Raw genomic sequence first — 11,351 nt, 5'->3', positions numbered from 1 at the left:
TATTTATGTTTCAGTGTGCAGCGGCAGCCAGTGTTTGTTGCAGATGAGCATTTGGACGGCATTTGCAGGAAATTGTCGGCAATAATAGGTGAAAGAGAGTATAGAAACATTTGGTAGTAAATAGATTTCGTATTTATTTAGCATTATATTTTATTAAAACGCTCCAAGTGCCTGTGGCCCCTAGCTCAAGGGGTTCACCCGCCCACTACCCACTACTACTAGTACTAGTACTACTACTGCTCCTACTGCTGCGGCTGGTGGTGCTACTACTACTGCTACTACTACTACATCTTCAAGCTTATAATGTATCAAGCCGGATCACCCCTACATTTACGTGATGATGATTGTTTATGATGTATCACTATCAGGCCCGGTGGGCAGCAGTAGGAGGATTGAGTCACCGAAGCCTATGATTCACGATATTACTCTTTGCTCGTGGCAGTAGTTATAGTTAACTCCACTACAGTTATCTTATGAAATCAATCATGTCTCCTCATCCGTGAGCGCAATTTGTTCCAATCCGTGTGCGCAGTGATAAGTCTGAAATTATACGAAGTTATATAGCTATAAGATGTTATACCTAGGTTTATCTCTTTAGCAACGTTATATCATTAGAGCATAGTAAAATACATAAATTTAGACTTGTTTCTTGTCTTTTTCTTATGTAGAAATGATAAGGAACAAGCCCTAATAATCGGATAAACAGGAACAATTACCATTTAAAAAAACCTCGAATATGCAGCTTGAACATGCCAACTAGCAAAATATGCCAACGTGCCAATAAATGAATAACTTAATTTATTTGTTATATAATATGAAGTCATTATGATTTATATGATATTATTCAGCACATAGAGCCATGGAATCTAAACAAGGGAACTATCCTCAACTGGACCTCACTGGCAAACTTATTATCAAAGTAAGTTTAAACTAATGCACAATATGAACAAGAAGAAAGCAGGGTTATTGCTTAATGAGCAATCAGTACCATGCCAAGTTGACATACAACAAAATTAGCATTGCCATGTCATTGCACCCTCTACCATCACCATATGATGTGTTGGCATCTACTTCAATATAAAGTGGTCTCGAATATTCTTCATGCAGCACCTGAAATTGCCCCGTGACCTTGTGCTCATGCTAGGTTCAATGCTGCATGCTTAGTTTTCATTAGGAAGGTCACCTGTGTTTCAGGCCCAACTCGGAGATGACATCCGACGGATACCTGTCTACAATGAAGACATTACGTATGATGAGCTGGTGCTAATGATGCAGCGGGTGTTTCGCGGCCAGATTAACACAAACGATGAAATCACAATCAAACATAAAGACGAAGGTAACGCAAAGCATAGTACGAATTTAACATATTCGTCTCACCTCAGGATGCGAGGTCAGGTAGAGATTTCACTATAGCTGCTAGTGCTTGCCAGATTGTGGCGACTGTATGTACTTCCAACCCAGTTTAGAAGGTGAATCGATAAGCTATACAGATGTCACTTATCTTGTTGGACAGTATTAGTGGTAGCACTGACACTCGACTAAACAGTAGGTGGCGTGACAATATCACAGTTTAGGCATCTGCACAAGAAATGTTGCAGGGTAAAAATGTGATCTTCACTAATTCTATGATTTTAGTAGATTTGGGGAATATAAAGGTTCATCACACATGTATCCCTGGCCTTAAAATGTTATGCAGAATTTGTGATTTTGTTATTTGATACGTTTCAGATGGTGACCTGATTACGTTGTTCGATAGTTCAGATTTGTCGTTTGCTATTCAGTGCAGCAGGATTCTAAAGTTGACAATTTATAGTGAGTACTACTATCCTGACTTCCATCGATTAACCAATGCTAACAAATGTACTAAAAATTATGTAGACAATGCAAATCATCACACATTGTTATTAATGAATCACAAGTCTGTATGCTGTTTAACATTTCTGTTATACTAGCCAAGCACAATAATGATAAATGTAAAAAAAAATATTAAATCGAATATAATTTACAAGATAAATAATGAGTTGAATAAACTTAAACTAATAGCTACCTAATACCTTAGTCGTTAGTCGATCTTTATTATACTTAATAGTATCTTCAGATAGCAAAAGCCAAACAACGACCTTACTTAAGCAGGAGTTAATTTGACCTTATTTGGAATGAAAGATTTGCAGCTGTTTGTTTCTATGCTTGACGTTGATAGTCATTGCATGGCAGCGGTATTGCACGTCATGTCAGCCATCCCCTATTATCAAGTATTGGAGTTATTGTTAACATTAGTGGCAATAATCAAGCACGGTCTCCAAAGGCCTATCGCCTAGCTATATTGTCGCGTTTCTTTTTCTCGCGGCGACGCAGTGAACGGTCAGCCGCGACCACTAGAGAGGGACGAGGTCAAGCATATACGCAGCGAGCTGCAGCTGATACGTGACCGGGTCAACCAGCTACTGGACGGCCTCGAGCCACCGTCGCCGCCGGCCATTACGCTCACCGACGAGGAGAAGTCTGTCCAAGGTCCGTACGTGGGGCTGCTGCGGGGTCGGTCGTCACATGACGGCACGGGTAACTCGCATGTGCACGGCGGGGGATTAGCTGGGGTTACTACCACAATGCGACAGTTTGTTACCTAGCTATTGGGTGGGGGGAGGGGAGGTACCACCTGGTGGCATTCTTGAGCTGACCACGCTCCTATAATTTGTAGTTGCATTTGACCATCAATTTGACTGAACGCATAACCGTAATGTTAAACTTTTTTATCTTCTCCAATATGCTACTTATACATTGGCCAAAAAGCACCACTCCTTTTATAACATGCAATACATTTGAAGAAAATTCATTCGTGTATTCGGAACTTTTCTAGGCTTGTGTAGAATTGTGTTGATGTTGCTATTGCAATGTTGCCATGGTGATGAAGTATGTGATTATTGCTATGATCTTGCAGAGGACCAGCAGCAGCAGCAGCAGCGCACAGCCAATGCAGTGAGTGCAGAGAGCAGTAAGGAGTTTGACCCACTCAACAAGCAGCGTGGTGAGGCACCACCTAGTGCCGACCAGCAGAAGGTTATGTCATCGTTTGGCCTGTCTCCAGAAGGTGACTAGTACGCTATTACATTGCGTTTCTCACTGTTATCCGTAAGCTGTCCAATGTGTGTGAAACATTTTTTTTTATATGGATTTGTCTGGACAGATTTTATAGACAAAAGTGTGGTGTTGTTATATCATTGATATGCTCGCGTGTGTATTCGTGCAGACACATCTAGACCGGAGACACCGGACAGTGTCTCAAGTCGAGAATCTGGTGCTAACTACCAACAACAGCAGCATCAGCAACAGCAGTATCAGTATCAACAACAGCAACAGCAGCCACAGCAGCCACAGCAGCAACAAGCATATTCTGGTTAGTAGTAGAACTCTCAGTAAAACAGGATTTATACATTGACAGTGGCATTAATTTCTACCCCTATATCTGTATGTAAAGATATAATAGTTATATGTATATATATCAGGGTTTCCAGGAAATGTTGTGTTGTTTATGGACGAATAGGAGAGGGCCCAAGGGGGGGGGGGTTGTACTAATTGGAGTTATATCCTTACTATTTATTACTTAATGCATGTGTCAAAGCAACCCTAATACACCGGCAAACTCAATCAATTCAAAGACGTATACATCAAGCTGTGAAAACACAGCATGACTGTATAGGGATTGTCAAAAAAAAATAAACACGGCTAGGAATTAAGGCATGCCTATTAGCCAACTAAGGGATGTCAACGGATTTATGGGATATCACAAATTGGCTTCAACTTTGAATGCATGTCGGAATCCACATTCTCTCTCTCTCTCTCTCTCTCTCTCTCTCTGTCTTTCTCTCTCTCTCTCTCTCTCTCTCTCTCTCTCTCTCTCTCTCTCGCGCTCTCTCGCTCTCTCTCTTTCTCTCTATATATCTATAGAGAGAGAGAGGTGGGGGAGAGGGAGTGTGAGATGAAAGATATATAAAATACATGTATAGGAATATAGTGTCTTGTAAAAATATAATACACAATATAGAAGATTGCACACCATATTCCTATATTTTTATTTTACATTGTATCTATTTCTTAATTGGTGTTCATGTGCTTTTTACTTTACACATTTATTTATAAATGATTAAAAAAATGTGTGTGTAGGGGCACAAGCACGTGGGCCAGCACCCCAGCCCGGGTATTACCCAGGAGCCTACCCACCACAGCAAGTTGCGCCGCAGCCAGGAGTGCCACAGTCGTCTCCCTACCCATCAGGTTAGTGTGAGTGGCTGTGTGATATAGCAAAGCACAGTGGAAGGTGAAGTGCCGTGTTGTGTTTTAGAGCCATGTCAACGTGCTATTGTTGATGTGATGTCAAGACAGCTGTTCTTGCATTGTCTTCGTGCCTCTGTTAAGGCTTTGTTTCGTGTAATTTTGCATTTGAAGAAGTTAAATTTAAATTGTATTTCAAAAACTCCTGATTCCCTAGTAAATAAAAGTCACTCGCAACATAACCGGCAGAGAGTAAAATAAATTTCAGTGGGAATGGGCATGTGTTTCTTGGTGAACATTCGGATGGATAGAAGAGCCAGATATGCTGAGATGAACCTGTTCACTTTTGTCCGGCGTACGTTTCATTTGCGAACGTCGTGGGCGCGATTTGCAGTGCACGGTCGCCGATGCTTTGTGCACGCGTTTACCGTACCCGTCGCCGTGTTTTTCCTGCAGGCGTGGCGCCGGGGGCGAGACCCGGCCCCGGAGGTCAGCCCCGCTCGCCGTACCCGCCCCAAGGTCAACCCCAAGGTCAGCCACAGGGTCAGCTGCCGCCGTCGGGTGTGGCTCCACAGCAGCAAGGGTATTCGCCTGTGCCGTACGCCGGCCAACAGACGCCGGCGTCGCAGGCACCGGCAGGACCTCCCTCGGGTACGTGCGGGGGCGCGTGACCCACTGCGGCTATTCCTACTGTCGCATTCCCGCGGCTCGTTAACTCAGTATACTCGGTGGGGGTACGTTGATCCAGGGGCGTCAGAGACATCACGACCCAGGGATTGAGAACTGCTTATTTTTCGTCATTTCGTATGTTGGAAGATGGCTTTTCTGGCTGTGTTGGAGTTTATGTATGAGTAAACTATTGGAATCAGAGCAGTGATGTTTTTATTCAGCAGCTATGTTTCTGTCTTGGGATAACTGTAGCGTTAGTAGCAAATGGCAATTGTTGTGGCTGCCACACAGTAGAGCCATGGGGCTTTGTCTGTTTGCTAACTAAAAACAAGTACCTGGAACCTCATTCGATTAGTAGGCTTGCGAGCTGTATGCGTCAGCTATGTGTGTACACTGCACATTCATACAGTGATGATGCTATGTCTTATTAGATTTTCTAGATATATTGTATTATTTTCTGTTATTTTGTCTCAGGTGCACCACAACATTACCCCCAGCAGTATGGAGGACAGTATGGTGAATACCCACAGCAACCTGCTGCTGCACCACCAGGTGGCACTGCAAATCCATATTCTAAAGGCCCTGGTCAACAATATGTGCGACCTGCCGGCGCATACCAACAAGGCTACCAGTAGAACGCATGTGCATCGTATACTGCATTGTGCCATTTGTTGGGTGATGGGCAAAACTCGACAGGTTGTTTGTGTGTTGCGACAATCCACTGCTCATGTTGTCAATTTCAAGTCGTGTTTCACGCCCTCGTCATTTCACTGCCCAGGGTTTTTTAATTTGTGAAGACAGGTTGAGTGTTTAGCATAATGTGTACATGCAGGTAAGTGCTGAGTACGTGTTGGCAGGTGTGTTGGGGGCTAGCATATACTAAATACATCCTAACAGGTGTGGTAGCATCTAGCATGTACTCCGTGCATGTTGGCAGGTGCTATGTATGTACTCTCATCAGTGTGAGCTGAGCACGTACTGACAGGTGCCACATGGGCTGGATGTGTGTTGGCAGTTGGTAACCGTGAGCTGGCAGGTAACCTGTAAAAACGTGTAAATGATGGCTGCTGGTGGCAACCTCAGAAGCTTGTGGCATTGAAGTGGGCTTCGTCGTTTCGTCTGAGATGTTTCACCTTATCAGTGGCGTTATTGCTGGTAGCAGTGTGTTACACATTTGAAAATAATTGTCACTAACTGACAGAGTAAATATTTCGAATTAATCCACTGAATCCCGTATACAAGCTAACCACACAGTCGCAAGAGAGAAATAAAAGATGGCCGCGTGCAATGAGACGGGCATGGGTCGCTCCATTTCTTAGCTTCACTGTTCTTGTGATTTCTAGTAGGAAGTGATGGTCGACGTGTGTGTGCTAGACCCATTTACAAGTATTTATAGTGCACATTGCCTTGGCATGTTATGTTTTTAACACCCCGATCATGTCTGGTCGTCGCTGATTTCAAATATCCATGTAACAAGAGAACGACTTCATTCGGTACACTTTGTGAATGCCGGTTCTAAAGGGACCAGGAAATCTTGGTGAGAGCAGCGCCGTGATCTGTATGGGCGTTGACAATACTATTGCGACAGTTCTGTTGGGCTAATTCTCCCGCTGGGCGATGGGTAGCTTTGCGAAACCCGAGTACGTACAACATTTCTGCGCGGCGACACTCACACGTTTGCCCGTCACCGTTCGCTGGTATAGCGAAAGTGTAAGTAGGTAACAAAAGATTACTCCCGTCGATAATTGCCTGCAGTGGAACCGCGTACCAGCGATTTTGTGTCGTGTTATTATTGCTCTGTGGTCGTGTCGTGAGTGTGGAGTCGTTTGTGTAGATGTGTGAGGCATGTCGTTGTTGTACGTCGTGAACAATGCTTGTACACGATAGGAATGGAACGTGCAGCTTGAATTCCCGTGGAGATGACACCAGCAACCCTCAGCGCGCAAGCGAGTTCGTTCGTTGTTAATTAAAAGTGTATTTATTTGAAGCTCAGAATGCAAATATAACGGTCACCTCGTTTTCACATTCGCATATCACTGTAAGACAGAATGTTAGCAATTTGTATAACACGTTTATCTGGTGTATCTGTCTTCCTGATATTACACTATCGCATCTGATACAGAAATACGAATTCTTGCTTCTGTGTAAATTGTAAGTCAATCTAAACTAGCTATACTAGAATATATACTACTATCAATATATATACTAGAATCAAGTATACTAGCTATAACGTAGATTACCTATAATGTTGGAGTTATATGCCCGCGTAATGTACATGACCTAGTGTTTCCTAACCGTTACACATTGCTGAAAATGCGCGCTTGTATACCCTTTCTCTTATAGGCTCTTATTTTTCCCGTACCATACTACAGCTGAGTACAACCTCTATCTTCATAAAATGAAATAACAGGGTAGTATTCAGGACGTAGCCCGTGGGTGCAAGGGGGGCAGCTAAGGGGGGGCAGCTGCCCCCCCCCTAGATTTTGGAGCAAAATTTTAAAAAAAGCTTAGCTAATAATCGTAAATAACCCTAACGTGATTTTTTTGGTCACTTATCCGTGAGAGCCTTGTCTCAGACCCACCCTTGGGGGTGAATCACTATGGACGTCGATGAAAAGCTGCGCCCGTCGATCATCATTACACAGTTGAATCATTAAATTTTGCCCCCCCCCCTAGAAATTTTCTCAGTCTACGGCCCTGGTATTGGTTTTGGCAGATGCCGGGCATGTGCGAACAACCGTCTGAGCCTCTGGTATAGATTAATTCCGGAGGCCGTGCTTCTTATCAAATTGAGATATTGGGACAGAGATTTTTCGTGTCAAACTACTGCCAAGTATGACCTTTCCATTTAATGCACAATATCGAAAGGTACTCCTCTTATATACTATACACGCAAGCGCGCACGCGCACACGTGCACGTTACAATAGCACTATTCAATGTCTGGAAACTGTTTTATAGTTACTTCAACATCTGTGTAGCGCACAGAACAAAAAATAAATTGGTTCAATCCTGAAAACCGGAAGGAGAGGACATACAGTATGCAGAGAAAAGAAGAAGAAGAAGAAGGGACCGTGCTGGTGGGAGACATTTGGAAGGAGAGGAGATACAGGATGTAGAGAAAAGTAGAAGCTCCCATCAGCACGGTCCCTTTTTCTTCTTCTTGTCTTTACATCCTGTATCTCCTCTCCTTCCAAATGTCTCCCACCAGCACGGTCCCTTCTTCTTTTTCTTCTTCTTTCTCTACGTCGTGTATCTCCTCTCCATTGCCATCTTCATTGGCTTTGTCTTCTTCTTCTTCTTCTTCGTCTTTTACATTGTCATTTTCGCTTATTTCATTATCTTTATTTTTATTTTCATCCTTATCCTTATCTATGCTTAGGACTTGGAAAGTTTTACTTGAGTCTTGCTTGCTATGCTCATCAACTGGTTGCTCGTGGGGTTCGATGTCATCGAGGGCATGTTTTGCTTCTTCAGCAGAGGGTGATGGATAAGCAAGGATTTCTTCGACCTGTAACGAACCAATCCGTCACAAAAATACGGATTCACGATGGACGTACGCGGACACACACACACACACACACACGCACGCGCGCGCGCGCACGAGCACGCTCACGCCAACCCTCGCGCGCACGCACACACGAGCACCCACAAATAAAACACACACACGCCCCACACACACATACGCACGCTTGTACGGTGGCACACACGCACACGAACGCACGATCATACACGTATAACAAGTGATGTGATACGAAGATATTTATGAGAAGGCAACTAACCGATAACTCATGTTCGAACTCAGCAACGCAGCTTTTTTTAACTTACCAAATAGACGATAAACAGAACGATGATCAACTTTGCCACAGCGATGACGTCATCGATTCATTGACGAACGCAATACCACAACACGTGTCTAGAATATCACACCGATACAATACGTGATTATTAACGTTGATCCAAATTAACAAATATCCCTATCAAAACGATTATTTCAGTGGTACCTGTGATACCACATCAAGTAACCTAATTAACAACTGTTTATAACTATATTATATATAGAAACGATAGTAATATACTCACCTGGTTCGTCCTGTTCTGCACCTGTGTTTTGCTCTGTTTTCTACACTTTGGGCGAGCAGATAGACGAACGTACCGAGCCACCAACGAAGTGTGAGCATATATATACATATCAAGAGCTAATAAATATGTATTAGCTCTTGATACATATATGAATATTATATATATATATATATATATATAATATATATATATATATATAGGGAGAGAGAGAGAGAGAGAGAGAACCTACGCTATGACGTCACTCTTATTAGTAGTGCTATTGTGATGAATTACCGCCCATATAATAAATCTCATAACGAGCCCACATGTTGATATGCCTAATATTAAAGAAATTAAAACGACAACAACCCAATAGCGGTACCTACGATATTATAGAAGACATGCGACAGTATACAGGACCTACGTCAGTATAGAGTACCAATGATATTATAGAAGACATGCGACAGGTATACAGGACCTACGACAGTATAGAGAGACATGCCGATATTATAGAAGAGCATGGCGAACAGTATACAGGACCTACGACAGTATAGAGGACATGCGATATTATAGAAGACATGCGACAGTATACAGGACCTACGTCAGTATAGAGGACATGCGATATTATAGAAGACATGCGACAGTATACAGGACCTACGGCAATATAGAGGACATGCGATATTATAGAAGACATGCGACACTATACAGGACCTACGGCAGTATAGAGGACATGCGATATTATAGAAGACATGCGACAGTATACAGGACCTACGTCAGTATAGAGGACATGCGATNCCTCTATAATATAGTAGGTCCTCTATACTGCCGTAAGTCCTCTATACTGCCGGACGACAGTATAGAGGACCTACGACAGTATAGAGGACTTACGGCAGTATAGAGGACTTACGACAGTATAGAGGACCTACGACAGTATAGAGGATCTACGACAGTATAGAGGACCTACGGCAGTATAGATGACCTACTATATTATAGAGGTCCTACGGCAGAATAGAGGACCTGCGACAGTATAGAGAACCTACGGCAATATAGAGGACCTACGGTAGTATAGAGGACCTACGACAGTATAGAGGACCTACGACAGTATAGAGGACCTGCGACAGTATAGAGGACTTACGGCAGTATAGAGGACTTACGACAGTATAGAGGACCTACGACAGTATAGAGGACCTACGGTAGTATAGAGGACCTACGACAGTATAGAGGACCTACGGCAGTATAGAGGACCTACGGTAGTATAGAGGACCTGCGACAGTATAGAAAACCTACGACAGTATAGAGGACCTGGACAGTATACAGGACCTACGACAGTATAGAGGACATGCGATATTATAACAGCTGCAATAATTGCGGTCGCAGTGCGAACATGGCTGCGGTCGGTCTGCGCCATGTCATATTAATTACCGACAGCTGAATGTTAATTAACAGCTCAATGATGCGACTCTCAAGTTATTAGTAGTGCTACTGCGATCATCTACCGCCCACATCATAAATCTCATAACGAGCCCACATGATGATACATGCCACATATATGCCTAATATTAAAGAAATTAAACGACAACAACCCCAATAGCAGTATTATGCGTTAATATCATTCATTGTAATTCCATCAACTCATGAATCATATACACTAACGCGAAAACTAATCTTCTTGATACCCATCACCACATTCTTAGCAGCCTCCATTTTTCACAGATATGATGGTTAATCACTAATATATATATATATATATATATATATATCGATAAGTTAGTGCATTAAGAAACACTATGCTCTTGCGAGAAACATCGTGATTCTGCGCGTTATGAATTACCCGCTCAAGGCTTGCAGTTTAGCGTAACATCACCTGCTACATTATAGAGGGAAGAAACGTGTAGGAGCACCTGCGACAGTATAGAGGACTTGGGACAGTATAGAGAACCTACGACAGTATAGAGGACCTGCGACAGTATAGAGGACCTACGGCAGTATAGAGGACCTACGGCAGTATAGAGGACCTACGGCAGTATAGAGGACCTACGGCAGTATAGAGGACCTGCGACAGTATAGAGAACCTACGACAGTATAGAGGACCTCATGCGACAGTATACAGGACCTACGCAGTATAGAGGACATGCGATATTATAGAAGGCATGCCTTCTATAATATCGCATGTCCTCTATACTGCCGTAGGTCCTGTATAGTGTCGCATGTCTTCTATAATATCGCATGTCCTCTATATTGCCGTAGGTCCTGTATACTGTCAGATGTCTTCTAGTAATATCGCATGTCCTCTATACTGACGTAGGTCCTGTATACTGTCGCATGTCTTCTATAATATCGCATGTCCTCTATA

At 43.1% G+C, this 11,351-nt stretch overlaps 1 protein-coding gene across 2 annotated transcripts; it reads left to right on the top strand.

Annotated features, from left to right (window-relative positions):
- Window positions 1-847: 847 nt before the first annotated feature.
- On the top strand, window positions 848-7,238 carry LOC106811097 (protein TFG-like). Of its 2 annotated transcripts, none has more exons than XM_014814627.1 (9): window positions 848-919; window positions 1,195-1,336; window positions 1,729-1,812; window positions 2,356-2,511; window positions 2,939-3,088; window positions 3,248-3,394; window positions 4,162-4,272; window positions 4,726-4,920; window positions 5,413-7,238. In XM_014814627.1, exons 1-9 carry the CDS (start codon window positions 860-862, stop codon window positions 5,571-5,573), a joined length of 1,206 nt encoding a protein of 401 aa, XP_014670113.1. In that variant the 5' UTR covers window positions 848-859; the 3' UTR covers window positions 5,574-7,238. The 2 variants fall into 2 exon arrangements, with proteins under 2 accessions (XP_014670113.1, XP_014670114.1); XM_014814628.1 differs by having other exon boundaries at window positions 4,726-4,988; window positions 5,413-5,490.
- The last annotated feature ends 4,113 nt before the right edge of the window (window positions 7,239-11,351 follow it).

This window comes from Priapulus caudatus, unplaced genomic scaffold (assembly GCF_000485595.1).
Source record: "Priapulus caudatus unplaced genomic scaffold, Priapulus_caudatus-5.0.1 Scaffold503, whole genome shotgun sequence".
NCBI lineage: Eukaryota > Metazoa > Priapulida > Priapulimorpha > Priapulimorphida > Priapulidae > Priapulus > Priapulus caudatus.
This window is presented reverse-complemented; position numbering and strand designations above follow the sequence as displayed.